This window comes from Anas acuta, chromosome 4 (assembly GCF_963932015.1).
Source record: "Anas acuta chromosome 4, bAnaAcu1.1, whole genome shotgun sequence".
Lineage (NCBI taxonomy): Eukaryota > Metazoa > Chordata > Aves > Anseriformes > Anatidae > Anas > Anas acuta.
This window is the reverse complement of record NC_088982.1, coordinates 32,815,634-32,834,270: the sequence shown is the minus strand read 5'-3', so window position 1 is coordinate 32,834,270 and position 18,637 is coordinate 32,815,634. Positions and strand designations below refer to the sequence as shown.

The following is an 18,637-nucleotide window of genomic DNA, read 5'->3' as shown; positions in this document are numbered from 1 at the left end:
ATAGTGAACAACAGATGATGATTTCTTCCAAAATTGTGAGCGAAGCTAGAGAACTTTACAAACATAATCTTCAGTGCTTAAAAATGGTAAATTAACTGAGAGAGTTTACTTAGAGCAGAAGTGCAAATCCTACTGTCTTAGGAAATACACTGCTTCTTCAGTGTGCAGTATTTCTTGATAATTCTATATTTTCCCTGATAGTTGTATTTATCGGTCTTAGTTACCCACATGGTGCAAATATAAAGCACTCAGATGTATTACGTTTACAATCAAAAATAAAGGGAGGGGGGAGTATTTCAAAGTAGAGATACTTTAATTGTGTTGAATGAAGCACTTAGAGTTGTTCTTCAGCTGAGTATAATTTTGTGGTATGTTTCTTGCTCTACATTGTGCTTTGAAGCATAATTATACCTTGGACAATTTGCTTTTTTCTTGTCGGCTTTTGGCTGCTCACTTCTACCTCTTCTATATAATTTGTTGCTTACATATATTCCCATATGTGATCAACTTTGGCCACCCTTTTATTTATTTATTTATATCTATCTATCTATATATATCTATATATATATATAGATAAACAATCTTTGAGATTTGCCACCTGGTTCCAAAATGCTTTCATCTAATTGGACAGGAAGGCAAATTGAGGATTTATGTTGATATGAGAATAGGAGGAAAAATAAAATTATTAAAGCAGTACTTATGAATGATAGAAAAACAATTGAACCAACGCTTATTGTTTAGGTAACATGAAAAGAGAAGAGTCAGGAAACCAGCTTTTATGGAGTGGTACTTGTTGTTAATTTATGTAGGTTTTATAATCAGGGACAGACATTTTATTACACAAAGGCAATAAAATCTGAGTTAAAATGTATCAGAGTGTACTGTAACAGTATTTAGTCAAAATATCTGTACAGAAAAAAGTGTTTTCTGTACAGCTCAGTTCATGACAATCATAAGTGTTACTATGTACGAGAACTATAGTGGTCATCTAGGTATGAACAGTTCTTATTTCAATTTTCTTTTAATTTTTCTAAGCACTGTAAATCTTTACAGTTATGCTACGTGATTTAAAATATGGAGGCACAACATGATTTTTTGAGACCTTGGTTTGTGGTTTTGCTTCTTTTTGCTGTCATGCTGCTTATATGCTACTCCTACATGAGTATGCTACTCCTACTCCTAAATAAGCTTCTCTGTAAAGCTCATTTACATATAAATGACATTTTATATTAATTTATCCCCAAATAAATGTTTTTCACTTATTCACGCCTAATATTGAGAATGTTAATATTACTAGCTCATTTTGATAACCTAAGCCTGTTGCTATAATCTTGCTTGTCCCAAATTTTCCTCTTCTTCACCCTTCAACACCACATTGAATATGTAAATAGAACTGGATAGCTAAAAAGATTAAAATCCTAGTAGGAGGAAAAAAAGTTAATTAGTATTATTAACAAAAGCGATATAAGAAAAAAGCAAAGCTTATTACGAACTTTCACAGATTTTGAAGTCAGAAGGAATGGCTATGTTGAGTCTGTTCTGCAAAATGTTGTCTGTACTGTAGGATAATAAGCTGTGCTTTAATTGCTCAGATAAGTAAATATTAGTACAGGTACAAAGGAATAAATATATGTTTTAGGTGGTGTGATTCAGACAAATGAAAGAAAGCAGAGTGTGGTGAAAGGAGGTTGGGTACTTGGAAGGAATAAGAAGGGAGAGGGGGGAGAGAAATTACCGAAAGGTAAATTGTAAAGAGACCAGTACTTACAAGACTTGTTATGGCAAAAAGATGAAGATTCATTTAATGTTTGTAGTATGTTGATGTTGATGGTTGTCAGGACTGCAGCTGTTGGCCTTCAAGATCTATAGAAGAGGTGCTGAAAAACTTAAATAATCGATTCTGGTGTGCTTGGTGTTGTTTATGCATAATTTTTGAGATTTGTAATGTATTGAGAAGAGAAAAAAAAAAAAAGAATCCAGAAAAATGTTATATACAAAGCACAAAAAAAAAACCAATCCCCTTAAGTAAAAAGCTGTTTTATATGTACATTATATAGTAGTTTTGTAATATCAAGATACGTGCCGTGGTTTCTCTGTATGCAGGGATTTGTTCAAAGTTCAAAACTGTGCAGTCTGAAATGCAGAGCTCTGCTATGTACTGCCTGTGTTCTCTCCTTTTTTTTTTTTTTTCTCTCCTTTCATTCCTTTTCATTTTTCTCTGTGGAGTATATGTTACCTGTTAGAGAAGGAGGTGGGAATTCTCCTGTAGTCTTGCCCTTTTGGTCATGTTCTCCCTTCACACAAGTTTTGTGTATGTGATCATCAAGACTTGCAGAGATTAAGATGGCTTACTTTATTACATAAAAATATGTTAGCCTATCAACCTTGCAATGATAACCTGGACTGCCAGTTTTGAGCATTTTAGATCTTTAACTAAGAGCAATAGCTGAAATGAAAATTCTGAGCTACTGACGTGTAAGCCTTTTTTCGAGTGTACCCAGTCATACTGTAACATCTTTCAGGTTCTCAGGGTGGTTGTGGTGTAGTTCTTCATTTTGGAAATCAGAGGCTAAGTCTATAGTAATGAGTAATACAGTGCAGTACTAGATGTGTACAGTGAAACAGCTGTGGCTGAAGACCTCATGTTTGTGTTGTATGTGTTTCAAGGATTTTACTGTGGGTTATGTGTAGTCTGGTCCTGTGAACTGAACGTACGATGGAACTCCCTGGTATGCATCTTCTGGTTTATTTTTTTCCAAAATTAATCCAGGTCGTGCAGTCTAAAATGTTTTGGAAATGTGCACCGAAGGGCAGTAAGAGAGGACATCTGGGAGATGTGCTTCAAAAGCAAACACCTGATCTGCACGTGAAGACTGAAGTAGATTTTTTTCTAACTGTACTGTGTAAGAACTTTTACAGTGAAGGATTATACTTGTGCAGTTATAGCTTGAAACTCCTCAGTATGGTATTAATTCATTATAACTTGTTCCGTGATCCTAAGCCATTTAAACACAGGCTAAACTAAAGATTAGGTAATTAAAAATGGACCGTGTTTGCCAATGTTTACTTCTATCAATTCTAAGAGCAAGAAACGCCATGAAGTCAGACTTGAAATTTCTCTTTAGGGGTGTTTTTTTGTTTGTTTTGTTTTTCAAGACAAAAGATCGTACAGATAATGGCTATTCCTTTTTTTTATCCTTTTATTTTGAAATTTATTCTTGCATACCTTCTGAAAAATGTCTGAATAAAAAATAAACTTTATACATTCTGAAGGTGTTTTTGTATCAACTAAACCTAGCAATGTGAAATTAGCATGATCCATAGCATTCTTCTTCAAGAGCTATTCTTGTAGATATCTTGGAAAAAAAAGTCTTTTGATCAGAAAAATTGTAAAGTAGCTTAAATGTAATAATATGACATTCAACAAGGAAAATGTCATTGTAGAGATTAAATCTAGATATATTTTACCATTGGGATTAAATGCCAAACCTGATCCTGTGGATCAGGGAAGGCTGCTGGAAAAATCGTTGTAGAAAGTTGATTAAGGTCTGACAGCTGCTAAACATAGTACAGCCTGGGTGGCCACAGGTGTCAGCTCAAACTCTGGAGTAAACAAGAGGTAAGCCAAAACCCCTATTGATAATGGAAGGAGAAAATAGCAACCATTTAATATTAAAATTTCACCTGAGTGCTGATTTGCTTTTATAGAAGTAGATGTGTTTGTTTTGTTTATTGTATTCTTAAGAAGAAGAAATATTACAGCCTAAGAAAATGTAAATGAGGAACTCATTGAACTTATTAATTAAATGAATTTACAGGCCATATCAGCTTTGAGAAAATATGCTTCCAACCTGTGCCCCAAGTAAACTTTAGATTTTCCCTAAGGCTTTATTCAGTGCTTGACGCAATATTTTATAGTTTGAGCTCTAACAATTACATTGCAGTATTTTCTCCGTGTTTATGTTTGGAAATAATAGGTGCCCAGAATTACCATTATGTCAAATCGATTTTTTCAGTAACTCTGAAAATGTAGCTTTATTGCATTGTTTCAGTTGAATAAATGGCAGTGATGGAAAAAAGTAGAGGCCATTCCCAAATGCTTTTTCATCACTTGGATAGGATATTTCATATTTATACTTCGAAGGTGTAAGTGATATATGCCACTTTTATAGTTTGTTTAAAAAACTGATTTCTGATGAATGGAAGGCTACTAGCTGTAAAGCTCAAATAATACATTTCTGGGTTAATACTTCAAAATTAGAGAAATTACAATGGATTGTGCATTTATTTGATGCATAGGTACCTGCTGTTTAAAAAGTGATATTGTTTATCACTTTTGATATACGTTTAAAAAAGCTCCTACTGTTAAGAGATTATAGTAGAGAAAGTCAGGTGATAAACATGTCTTTTTGTAGTTCTGTAACTAACTTTACTTGGCTATACTTGTAATGCTTAGCCAGTGCTCTCTGTCACTAAAGCAAACACACACATTAGATGGAACTGATCAATAGATTGCAATTGATGCTGTGTAGCTTCTGAAGACTTAGAATCAAGAAATATCCTGAGATGGAGGAGACCCACAAGGGTCATCAAGTCCAGCACCTCACTCAATCATTCTATATATATGATCCTATGATTTTGGAGCCAACTCTTGAATTCCTAAATCCCATAGTTAATGTCAGTGGTGACCAAGAGAATTAATCTGACTGAAGCTTGTACATGTATAAATATGTCTGCATAAGCTGCAGTCGTGTGAGTGGCGTCAGTGTAAAAATGCCCTTTTAAACCAAGCCCTCAAGGTCTGAATACAGTATGTACACGAGTTAGCTAAACTTGAGTTAATTTTGAGTTTTATTAATGAATTCTATGGGAATTGGTATAAGTCATGATGAGCAAGGAAATTAGACAGCATCCTGTTGAGTTCATCTCTTCAAGTCAGTGTTTGAGCTTGCTGCTGGCATAGTACAAGAAGCAGACCCTCCTCATGCTGGTCCTGGGTTAAATGGTCTCTTGAAGGCACGTATTTTTAACTTTACACAACCTCCTCTATTCTTCTCTTAAAACAGAAGACTGTAAAAATAAAATTTAAAAAAATGCAAGAAGAATATTCATGATTGTTAATTTCACCTTTGTATTTTTTAGGAAATACTTGGGCTTAAGGAGGTTTAAAGAAGTCATGTGTTCTAGACACAGCATACCATGCTATTGCCAAAAAAAAAAAAAAAAAAAAAGCCTTGGGTACTAAATAGTCTCCTATGAACGAGACTGTATAATGAAATAATATATGAGGTGTTGATTGCATTTTGATTTTTTTTTCAATATTAGATTTTCTCTATATTTCCCCATTGGTGACACATGAGTGAGTTCCCAAACATCTGTCTGCCTGAGGATGATGACTTTGCCAGTACTGTGGTTTCCTTTGCATGTGAAATCTCTGCTTGTGTACAGAATATAGGTTTGAATCCCACTGCACATACATTTTCACACTTCTTTTTTTATGTGATGTTGACTGATGATCTTCTTTTCCTGGTAGAGGGAAAACATATCATTTGTATTGATATTGTTCTTCTTCCAAGAGCAGATCAACATCTGTTCAGTTCTCATCATGGCTGATTAAATAGACCCTCCACTAAATCTTAGGGCAAAAATTATTTCTGCAGTTTAAAACAAAACAAACAAAGGAAAACTTTACAATTGATTGTAGGTAGCAAATAGGCAGGACTACTTTGGAAAGCAAGAAGTTAATGGTGTAGTAGAGTTCTACTAAATGCACATGACTAGGGCTTTTGAATAAATGCACCTTTTTACTTCTGACAGACATTCCAATGCAGATGCATGTTTTTATGTTCGCTACAGATGTTCTTACAAGAATATCATATTTTTTGAAAACCCAAAACTGAAGTAATACAGAATTTTTTGAACAAAAGCACTTCTAATAAAAGTAAGTTTTTCCACTTAAATTTGCCAAAATTATTTCACTATTGTTTCAAAAGGAAGATTTCTGTACTTTCTGTAGCCACTGGAAATATTTTTGAAAGGATTTTACTTTTCAGCTGAGGAAGTGTGCATTTCTAAAGTGATTTATTAAGTCTAACTTTCTCTTACTTATTGGGCTTTAAACATTATCAGATTCAAAGCCCTACTACTTCTGTAGAGTTATAAATTTTCATCAGCCTTTGTCTTCCTGTGTCAACATTACTTCAGTAATTCAATGCAATTTTGATAGTTTAAGTAGGCCTCTGTCTGTGGGAGAGCCACTTGTTTTAAGTTCCAAAACCCCTCCAATTACTAAGAGAATGTCTTGTTAGTTCTTTCACATTTTTCACACTTAAATACAAAACTAGACTCCATTAACTCGCACCATCTGTGATCTTAAGTGACTTAACCTCTCTTCTCAATGGGGGTTGTGTTGCCAGTAGTGATGACCTGGCAGAAAGTATCAGTGATGTTTTTTTCCTGACATTAATCAGCTTAATGCTTGTTTTAGGGCTGAAATGTAACTAAACGTCAGCTATATAAGCCACCCTTGCTTCAGTAGGCACTTTACTGTCTTTTGTACTGTGCTATTTCTTAATTCCCTGCCCTTCAATTGAGATGAAAGCTGGTCTTTATAAAATTGAGTGATATATTACATGTCACCACTTCATTGATAGCAAAATTACCCATCACTCTTCTTCAATATAGAAAAAAAGTGTATATTGACACTGGAATTTGCAGAGGCTCAAAGGTCTGTTAACACAGCTGCTGTCTAACAGGTCTTCTTATAAAGAACTACCCGCTCGGCCTGGCCCTCAGCATGATCTGACGCTATGTCTTGGGGGGGGTTCCAGACGAAGCAGAAGGATCCATCAGGTTCTCTGGGACTTCTACTGCTTACTCACATTGCCATTCTGCTTTACTTTTGGTAGAAGTTTGCAGTTACCAAGGCTGCAAGGTAGTCTGTAGGTTGGCTACAATGCATCATGAAACCTGTGTAGGCTGTCGCAAGTTGGACTCTCTTTTCAGGCCCCTGACACCATGCTTTTCAGGCTGTTGTTTTCCTTTGTCTTCAGTTCACCTTCAGGTGGGACAATCAACTGAATGGTACCTGTTCTTGTCACTATCTTTGATAAATGACATGTCCAACTGTCCAAAGAGCTCGAGTGTAGTTTGAAGGACACATCAACATTAATAATTAGTAATGAATAAAACAAGGTGTTACTAATGTTAGCAAAAGTTTTAAAGCATGAAAACAAATGGGTGTATGTGAAATATACAGCTGTCAAACTTTTCAGAATGTAGAAAATTTAGATTGACTAAGTTGATAGTCATGTGACACTTAGCATTGTCAGTTTATCTTACCCTAAGATACATTTTAATTCTATGGATGCTTAGATATATGAGCATGATCTACAAGAAGAAATGAGCAATATTTGAAATTCTGACAGAAGTCAGAAGTAAATCTGCTGAATTCAGGAGGATATTTAAAAAGTGGACATAGATTTAGATAGGTCTGGTATTTTAAGTATGCTCTGTACGTCAATTAAACTAAAAAAAAGTGCTAAAAAGGATTATTGAGTAACATTTCTGTAGTCAACAAGTTCACTTTGAGTAGTATAAATCTGTGTTCACTGTAGTAAATTAATCAAAAAAGTAAAAGATGAGGTTTCCTCAGTATGGATTCAATTTTAACTTGATCCTGTCACCTTGGAAAGAGTTATCAGAATTGTTCTTAACTCTTATTTATCTGATCTTGAGCTATATTTTATTTGGAAATACTACTGTCTAGATGGTGTTTTTTCTTGTCACTGCTGATGAACTCAAAAGTTCCAGACTGAAATTTAAAAGGTTACTTGGAGATGCTCATGCTGAAGTCATTCATGTTTTTACCTTGCAATCAGTTTTACCAGATTTACACAAACAACCACATGTGCTAATGCTAAGTTAATATATGTAACATATTTATATAGCTTTAAAGGGAGATACAGTCAACTACAGCAGCAGTTAGCAGTTCAAAAATTCTGCATTTAAGTATTTCCATCTGCTGTGGTTGAAGGATACTCTGTGCACATGTTCTATCAATCTGTTAAAGGTGGCATCTAATGGCCTTGAGAATTGGTCTTGCTCTGATTTCTTTCTAATGCAAAGCACTATTTACATAGAATTCAAGATAGTCATTTGTGATTCATGTAGCTGAAGGCAGAGAAGGTGTGCACTGGAGAGAAGGCATTCTTTCCACAGTTGTTAAAATGTTGAATTTCTCCTTTTAATTTCATGAAGTAAAAATCAGTGGAGATGTGTACGTCCACATTAGTATGCCAGTTTTATGGTGAACCACCATCCGGAATGGCAAGACTCATTGAGGCTCTCCTTGGCCATTCTTTCCTTTCTTTGTTAAGAGGCAGAAAGGTTATAAATCCTGATCTACATATTTCTATTTATACCTGGTATACTTAAAAATTTAATACTAAATCACTTCAGTATCAGCTACATCCTGTCTTTCTCGCTCTTCCTGCTCCCTTTCCCATTTATATCATCAATAAAAGAAAACACATGTAATCCTTTGGCTTTGCTGCCACCATAACCATGGTCTGGCAGATGCTTTTGAACAGAGGGTAGATTTATAGTACTGGCAGTTGCTAACTCCTCTGAAGTCAAACTTCATATAATCTTCCCAATGACCTCCTGTTTTGTTGACAGTTAGCAGGTTTTTCCCTTTGCTCGAGGTTTTAAATTTGTCCAACTTCTAATCTCATCATTGTCCCTATTGTCCTTATGTGATGGCATTTCCATTCCTTCAGGCTTGTTGCTGTATTTAACTATTTTTTTTTTCCTGTGTAGATGTAGAGCAAAGTGGTTATGCTAAGCTAGCATCATCTTTTCCATGCTACAAATGCTGCCTTTTCCAAGCATTAGTATTGTGCATTGGAAATTTAGTGTGAAGTTAAAAAAAAAAAAAAAAAAAAAAAAAGGGGGGGGGGTGCGGGTGCAAAAAGAAGAAGTACAGAATGTTTTATTTTGAATAAACCAGTAAACGTTCTCTGGAGAGAAATTTATGGCCAAGTTTTTTCTCTGGACAGCACTGTTTTTTTGTTTTTGTTTTGTTTCAGTTTTTAACTGAAAATGGACACAAACAAGAATGAAGAGCAGCTTAATGAAGAGGGGGGTTGATGCAAATCAGAATTGTGTCTGCTGAAATCAGTGGAATATACAGATGTAAGGGATCTAAAATTAGATCAAAGACTGCTTTGGATATGTTTCATGCACTGCATATGTGAATTTGAATGTAAATGTCAAGGGAATAGTTAGATAAGCCTTTTTTTTGCAGTAGAGAATAATACAAATCATACTACTAGATGAGTATAACCTGAGGGAAGATATTCCAGCCCAGGTTTGTGACTTTAGCTTCCCGGAGTTCATAACGGCTATCTTTCCTGAAAGGAACCTAAGCATTCCTGAAGTCTGTTTAACTTTGAAATGAGTAAGATAATCATAATCAAGTTAACTCTTCATTCACCTTTAGAACAACATGATAAAAAGGAAGCAAGTATACCTGGTACCGTTTGCAATAGTGGATGTTTTCATAGGTGTTTAAAGATGTGTATGTCATATACTTTACATTTTTTGGGGAACAACCTAAACAGAGAAAGGCTGTTTTCAGAGAACTTGCAGAAAATGTGGTTTATGTTGACCACAATGCAAAACCAATTAAGTGTGTGTTGCAGAAACCTGCTTTTCATATGACTTGTCCATACATTTCCTTAAAAATTATGGGCCTGCTCCATGAAGTCTTTTGTCAGTCCAACAAAATTTCCTAAGACAAAGTTTTTTGTGTAGATGATCTTTTTTGTTTCTTCTCCTTTCTTCTTCAAGATCAGCTCAGTTCTTTTTAAAGTAATGTGTTATGTTTTAGTCTATAATAAAGAGTTAAGGAAATTACTAAATTAAAATAATGATGAAAAAACACAAAGAGGATTAGCATGTAAGGAGAGTCTTAGAAAGAAAAGTTTATTAATGGCCTCTGTTGACTATGTTGATGATACTCAGCTGGGCATCATGTACTCAGGTTGTGTCAGCAGATATATTTGTCTTCCATCATGCTGAAATGTACTTTACATGATATATATAAAATTGAAATTCTTAAAGAGGTACTTTTCCCTGTGTGCACAGCTTATGATGTGGTTTTGATGAGCTAGAGGATTCAGCCACAGCAAGTTGAGTTGTTTTGGTGATAGTGCCTTTTCTAGCAAACTTCATGGGAGGGCACTCTATCATGACTTGCAACAGGAAGAGCTGAGATCTCTGTGAAGAGCTGTCTTAATGAGAGAGCTCGGGATGTACTCAGAACAGCACTGATTGACAGTCTGGTATATTACTTGTACAGTTGATGAGTACCTGGCAAGATTAAGCAATGTATGGAGATCTGATTGTCCCCTCTATACTCAGAATAAGAATTCAATGACAAGAGAATTTCTTCACTTTGTAGCTTCAAAATCTAACCTCAGTAACTCCTTCCCACTTACCTTTGGAAAACACAGTATCTCCCAAAAGACTATATAAGATTAATGCTTATTATTTGTTAATTCATGTAGTTAGCATTTTTATTGCCTATTGATTTTTTAATCTTTGTTTTCAATTTAACCTAGCAAAAAATTTCTTAGTGTTTACTTTGTAGTCTAAAACACCCATCTTTAGAATACAAGCAATATATAATTAGACAGCACAGAAAAAAAGTATTAGGAAAGTGTAAGCAGTATAATTGCTTGACTGAAAAAAGGTGCCGTCTGGAGCTTCAAAATCTTCCGTGAGACAATGTATAGTATCATAATGGTAAAGTTTACATTTAATTAATTGATTTAAATGTTGTTTTCCATGTAACTTTAGTGGAATAAAGGAGGAATTATGCCTTATATGTAGGTTTCTATGATTAAGGAAGAACTTTGAAGAAGAAAATCTATATAAGAAATCTATAAAATCGTATTCTGTATAAGTGGTATTCTGTACATAATTCTAATTATTTATATGAGGTCAGTGAGCTTGCAACTTTTATAACATCATGTGTTACAGTAGCTGCTAACCAATAGTTCTAATAAAAATACAGATGGCTTAGTTGCCATCTGCACTTTTGAGATTCTGCAATGAATATGTGATTAACCTTCTGTCACCACTTTTCAAAATATTTTTTTTCTTCTCCACAACAAGCTTTTCTAGCTTTTCTTTTACCTCCCCTCCCCTCCCCGTGTTTGGAAACCTGGTAACAAACATAAGGTTTTTATAGACATCTTACTTGTCTTTATGCTTTAAGCTTTTGTGGAGGATGAAGGAAAATACATTGGAATTTTATGTTTTTGTACCTTTCACGTTATGAAAAACAGACTTCCAAAATGGCTGGATTTGAAAGACTGGAACAGATAATTAATTCATAAGTGGGTGTTGAAGTGGAAACTGTCAGGCCACAGCTTTCCCAGCTTTCACTTAATCATTTGAAAATCGTTTTGTGTTGTTTTCACTGACTGTAATCCCGTAGAGAGAATATAAAACTTGCACCATCCAGCATGGAATTCCACTCCTTTAATGACTTGGGCTCTGTGTTGACTCACTTTCACTCACTTTCACTTGCTGTTGTCATTTCATACAGGAAAAGCCATACCAATGTTCTGAGTGTAACAAGGCTTTCAGTCAGAAGCGAGGCCTAGATGAGCACATGAGAACCCACACCGGAGAGAAGCCATTTCAGTGTGATGTGAGTTGACCCATCCCTTTGTCTTCTTGAATTATATGCAGGAGCAAGACTTAATTTCAATGAGAAATGGCCTCGTACACATTGGCTGTGGCATAAAGTTACACCTTTGGTTGCCTAGCTAATGAGAGACCACTCAGGCAATTTTATGTACCCTCTGCAGTTGCCAAGAGTATAGTGTACACTTCTATTTTATGGTTTTGGATCCCGTAAGAGTTGTTTTCACCATTCTTAATGCAATTTAGATGTTGCAAGTTACAAATTCATGCTATTTGGTTCCCCCTTAATTGTATGACAGGTTAATAGTTGGAGATTAACTTATACAGGAAAAGTTATTAAATTCATTACATGGAATCTGGATACTTTTGATGTTGTTCAATAACACAAATATGAATTCAGAATTTCTGGGTTTTGTCTAATGAAATTTAGTGTGATATTTTCAACATCTGTTCATATGTTTTCGTTACAATGAAGAAATCCTGAATGCTGTGTATGCTTGCAATGCTGAAATGCGGAATATCGTATTACAGTTCATAGATCACCGTCAAGTACCTTTTGATCGGTATGCCCAATCCTGTATGTAGTGTATCTTACAGCTTTTAGAGGGGATGTTACAGCTTTTAGAGGGGATGTATGGGGAGGTGGAATGTACAGAAATCATTGTGAAATAATCTCATTCAGAATTATCAAATTACAGTATTACCAAATTGTAGTATTTGCTCAAGGATTTAGCGAGGGCACTAGCACAGGGCATAGAATTGTTATAGGTGCTTAATTTTGTGAATCTAGCTCTTACTGAATTAGTCACAAGGGAACCACCAGTTTTCAGTTATATAGTAGGTGGCTCAGTTTAAAGAGTTGTAAATTTGTTCACAAATTTCTGAAATGAAATATAAAATTAGAATAACCACTTGTCATGAAAGTCACAAGGCTCTGTTAATTGATCTGGCTTTCAATGAAGTACTCTGGCAACATTTCATTGAGAATAAAATTCACTTAATGAAAAATTTCAAGTACAATAGTAGCAGTTTTGCTAATGTCTGCAAGATGGGAGATTTGTTGTATTCTTTTGGGATAATCTCATCCTGGCTATAGATAGTACCTTAAGGATTTCTGTAATTACAAATTGTTGTCAGTCACATTTTCAGCTTTCAGATTGCTGTGATGTTTATCAACTGTTGGTTAGCTTGCAGTGTAAAAGCAACTTTTCCCACATGGAGGATCCAAGACTGTTCTTGGATTCACAATATACTTTTTGAGACCAATCCGAGGGTGTGTGTGTGAGTGCCCGTGCTATATTTTCTTCTTTTTTTCTTTCTTTAATTTAATACAGGAACTGCATGAAAATGCACTTTCCCGCTCCAACTAACTGGATGGAACTTTTGTTTTCCCAAATCACAGCGTATCTTGAAAAAGCTGTAACCTGTGCTTAGTCCTAGTCCTCTTCTGAGAATTTTTATGTAGCTGCATTTATTGGAGATTTTTTTATACTTTAAATTACTGTCATTTTTTGCTGAAATTACTCTTCAGCACTAAGCTTTGGCCAGTTGCACACCACAGAGATTGCTGACTTTTCAGGGCTCTGGCATATACAGCAGATGCCGTTTACTATTTATACAACATTAAGTTGCCCAAAACTCTACAATGCTCTTCTGCTTAATGAATGCTTGGATAACATTGGAAAAAGTTTTTTTTCTTCAATAGTTACTCCTGTTTCATCTGGACTCTAATTCTGATGATGCTAGGGACATAGTAAATATCACCCAGAGCAGACTGTTCCTCCAGAGCTGTCTTGCACAATGCATGTTGCCAGATGTTTCTACAGAAGCTACAGGAAAAACAGTAGTGGACAGTTTAAAAAAAAAAAAAAGAAAAAGAAAAAAAAGTTACCAATGGGAGACATTTATTCCTGGCTCCCTAGCACTAAAGATTGCTCTTCACACTAAAATATTCCTCTTAACAAGACTTTTTTATCTTGCTAAATATAGTTGTTCTCATTATTTTATTTATCATGACTTGAATGGTAATTTATGGCAACAAGTTCTACAAATTCTTAACTGTGTAGAGAGGTTTTGGGAAGGGAGAGCATGTCAGGTTACTGCATGCTCTCTTTGGTTCTTTAATTAACAGAAAGGTTTAATAGCTATTCCATGCATTATTTTTTGTACACCTACATGTCCCTTCTTAGTCAACTGCTCTGATTCAGATAGGTTAATTCTGTCCAAGTTCTTTGCAGGACAACTTCCCACGTCTATAATTGTATTTGGTAGTATTTTCTGAATTTTTCCCCTTATTTCCACTGCATGTTTTAAGGGTCAAAGGCATAATACTGGTGTATCCTTACTCATTATAGTAATTGCAAAAGTCTGTAAGTCTAATGCTCACCTACTCAGAATACCTCAAAGGTGAAAAACAGGCTGTTTTATTCAGTAATTAGCGTATTCCTATATGTAATCATATGTGTAGCCACACTGAAAAACAAAAGTCTTTCAGAGAACTGATTTTTTTTTGGTCTTGTTTCCCACCTGGCATTAGCAGCAGTCAGAGGAAGTATTCAGTTATTTCTTTTAAATAATGTGTTGATATTTGCTGTCAGAATTTTATGTGTTTACTACTAGTACTGTTCACATTTACAAACAGGAACTGCCTTCAGTGCCAAAGAACTGAAGAAAGAAAAGCTTTGGCTATTGAAAAAAAATACATATTCAATGGACTCATGAATAGGCTTCACTTGACACCCCACCTCTCCCCACCCAATAAAAACTATTACATACCAGTTTGTTTTAGAGTACATTTCTGCTTTAAATAGAAATTTCTTCCAGAGTGAGAAATAACTCCTACCTTATCTTCCTCTCTCCCTCCCCTCTCTCAGGCATATGTAACAGACATTACAAAACAGAATTATGATACATGTAAAAGTAATCCATATAGCCTGCTCAATGGAAGTGCTACACTTTATTTCTGTGGCCATTTCTTATATTATCAGTGATCAAAAATATTTTTAGAGCTTACATTTAATGAATCAAAGCTCTCACATCCCACTGATAGTAGTGATAATTTAATATTCCTATTTTAATGTGAAACTTCTAGTATATTTTGCATAGGAAAATGAAATAACTGAAATGTGGAAATGTAAAATGTGTATTTCCCAGTATGTTTGATTTCTGTCCTCTGAAAACCAATCTGGTCTTTAGTGGAAGGCTGGCTGAACTTCAGTTGCCTCAGAGACAAGAGATTCTCCAGGGGCAGAAGGGTCAGGTACTGCCTATCCTGGTTTATTTCCAGTATAGTATTTCCCAGCACTCTGCCTTTAGTTGACCCTACACTTACTTTCAAATGTCAGTCATCCCCTCTGCTCAGTTAAAACTGATCATTTTGACCAGATTGATTAGAGTTCCAGTGCAAATAAGCAGGAATGGCTGTAAATCTATAAAATGCCAGTCTTGCTTGTAAAACTGAAATGCAAAGCAAACTCCTAAAAACAAGATTGCAAGAGTACAGCACAAGGACTGGCTTCATCTTCCTGACACCCTCCCCTCAGATATTTATTCATGTTGATGAGATCAAAAATCTCTAAAGCTGATTGGCCTAATGCATCAGAAAAAAAGTTTTAGGCAATGTTTGCCCTGTTCCTCAGTCCCTTTTGCTATTGAAAACAGCTGGAGGAAGGTTAATATTGGTCTGACTGGCTCCTAGATTGGTTCTTTTTGTTTTACAGTCTTATGTTGTGACATTTCCATCCTATTCAATGTTTAAATTCTCTGTCTGCTATGGAGTGTTTCTGTAAGCTGCCTGTCCTCTCTTTATTAAAAATAATATGCAGTCATTGATGTAAGTTTTAAATTTATTGTAAGTTACCTAAGTGGAGGCTGGATTTGACATCTTGAATTCTATTTGTAATAGTAATCACATAGCTTTTTATAATTTTGAGGTGTATATAAGATGCACGGAACAAATGCAACTTATATGTATGTATATCCGTGATTGACTTCCTGACTTCCAGGAAATGTATGTTTACAAATACATGACACTTTTAACATGTTTAAACTTGTGGGCAAGTGTGATGATAACGATTAGGTATATGAGTTCACTTTGTGTATTTGTAGAAGAGAAATAGAAAATGGTGCTTGACAAAAGCAGTATTAAGACCCAGCCAATGAATGCTGCAAGTAACATTCACCACCATGTAACAAAAGAGTGACTGTTGCTTGGGGCTGAAAGAGGTAATTATATGTTTAGGGAAAAAACTTAGAGAGTTACAGTAGTTGTACAAAAGTTCTCAGTGTTACATCGTGTCATAAATTCAAAGTGTTCCATTGCAACAGCACATACAGTGTTCTTGTCTGGGGAAAAATTAGTTTGGGTACAAAACTTGCCTGTGGCTGTTGCCCTTTTTATGGTCATTGTATGGTTTTGCCTTAGCTGGCATAAAATACATATGCTGCAGGTCAAGACTATCCGTTTGTACAGTCAGTTGTTCTATTTGTCTGTCTTGCTTTTAAAAGGATCTGGTAGTCGCCCAGCAATTTCACTACCGTCTTAATACCCATGCAATTTTAAAACTTCATTTTCCAGCAGAGAGGTTCTGCTGGATTCTCTCAAGTTTCCTCTGCATGGGAGAGGAAATGGGAGACATTTTTGTTTGATTCCAAACAAAATGTCTGTGGTATCACTGTTAACATACAACATTGAAAATACTGGACAGAGTAATAGTCTTTAAAATGTTCTATGAAGGAGTATTCTTCTGAAGACTAGCTCGTTTACTGTTGCAGGTACATGTGGCTGTAGGTTCAGTGATGTAAAATATGGAGCGTTATACGTTCTTCTAAGTTTTAAGAACACTGTTGTCTTTGTCTTGTCTTCTCTGGCCTAGGTTTGTGATCTGTCCTTCAGCCTGAAGAAAATGCTGATCCGACATAAGCTGACTCACAACCCCAATCGACCGATGGCAGAATGCCAGCTTTGCCACAAGAAGTTTACAAGAAATGACTACCTCAAAGTGCACATGGAAAATGTCCATGGTGAAACTGACAGCTAATTATGGCGTGTGTGAGAAGAATGGATCTCATGTTCCAAAATGTTCCACTTGCACATGTACAAACTCCAGACCTCTCACCTGACTACTAAGCATAGTCAGGAGAAACAACTTTAATGTGTTCACATGCTATTTTTCTCATTTTTTGTTTTTATCCTACTAGCTTACTAAAAAAAAAAATACATTCACATGCAGTAAAACATTGTTTTGAAATAAATTTAAGATGCAAGAACTTCAGGAAGATTTTATCCTAATTAAGAAAAAAAAAAGCTTTAAATAAACTTTACTTTCTAAGTTTCCAAGGTTGTAATTGAGATATTGGTGGCATTACCTGGAAATCCTGGACATCTGAAACTGAATCACTTTGTCTCCAACTCTTATTTCTGTATTTAAGCCTCAACACTACATTAAAAATCTTCAACTGGAAACCATGCAGAATTTGTCATTGTGATTGACTTTTGATTGTATCCAGGCATATTTTATTCAGAACTTAATGCTACATTTTATCGTAACATGACTTTGTCTCATTTTCTTTATAGCTTTCTCATTACTAGATGAAACTGATTAACTTGAATTGGTTCCTGAGATGCTGTAATGTATGGGTATGGAAACTGTGGAAATCTGTCAGCTTAGGTATTTCTGTGTGAGCATTCAGGAAAATTTGCTACTTCTGGTTGCATGAAACACAACAGAAGTAGAAACTTTGAGCAATTTAGTGTAACTACTATATTTGTATTCATCATTGTGACTGGGAAGGCAAGTGTTTCTGAAAGACAACCTGACAGACTGTCTTGAGCAGTTACAGTTGTCTTGTTATCTACAAGGACAGTAAAAGTGTAACTTCAGAGGTGATTGCATGTGAAATTCCTGAGATATCAGCAGTTAATATTAAGACCGTGTAATTAGTGAACGATTCACATTCATTTTGGATTAGCCAATGCTTTATAAAATGAATTTGTGTTGGGATATCTTGATACCAGTTTTTATGGGAAAAGAGTTCAACTTTTCTGAACTGTAGTGGGGACAATTGAAAGGAACTGCATGACCCTTTATTTCACTTCTCAAATCTGTGTATCACAATAAATTTTCTACTCAGAAGAGCAGAAGCTTACAATAGAAAATGTTGCTTTATTTAGTCTTTAACACTTCATTCATTCCCTGCTAATAGTTTGCATTCCATCCTTCTACATGGACATCTCTATCTTCATGTTCGGTTTTGAGACCCAACACTGGGTCCCAATAGTAATGTGTTCCCAGATGAAAACTTTTCTACAAAAAATAAGCAGAACATGTTTTGTGTTTCAGAACCCAAAGAAGACACACAACTAATAGGGACAATTCTAAATACAGGATTTATAGACTGTTCATATTCAGCGTCCTTTCATTTTGGAAGTCTGTGACGCCCCATGACATCTAACAGGTTTTCCTTGTAAATGGAAAAGACACTTGTAATTGTGCAATTACAGGTTACTTTTCTCGTGAATTACAGTATCCTTTTCTTAGGGAAAACAGGTCACTTGTAGCAGTTACAATAAAATTGATCAGGAAACGGTCACTGTATTCAACAGGAGAAAAACCTTCAAAATTATGTCTTTCTATTTATTTCAGGAGTCCTTGGCTCAAGTTATGTATGACCAGTTAGGTTTTAATGAGTCACCAGCAAGGTTTCTGCAGGTAGAGGCATATCTTGTGTTTCGTGCAGTTGGAGGTACTATGATCTCAATTCATAGTGGTGAACTATCTAATTGAGTTTACATGCAATGCAGACTTACCATTAGACAATATATTTATTTCTTTTTTATTTCTTTTCTTTTTTATATTTCTTTTATATTTATTTCTTTTATATTTCAATATAAAGGCCATACCTGTCTTAAACAAATAAA

General features: G+C 35.2%; 1 protein-coding gene across 3 annotated transcripts in view; it reads left to right on the top strand.

The window, feature by feature from the left end:
- The window catches only part of PRDM5 (PR/SET domain 5), an 86,995-nt gene extending 69,810 nt beyond the window's left edge, over positions 1–17,185 (top strand). For all 3 annotated transcript variants that reach the window (XM_068680621.1, XM_068680622.1, XM_068680623.1), the window contains 2 exons: positions 11,618–11,722; positions 16,593–17,185. In XM_068680621.1, coding sequence (XP_068536722.1) covers positions 11,618–11,722; positions 16,593–16,757 — 270 coding nt within the window. In that variant the 3' untranslated portion in view covers positions 16,758–17,185. The remainder of the gene's footprint in view (positions 1–11,617; positions 11,723–16,592) is intronic.
- Positions 17,186–18,637: the final 1,452 nt, after the last annotated feature.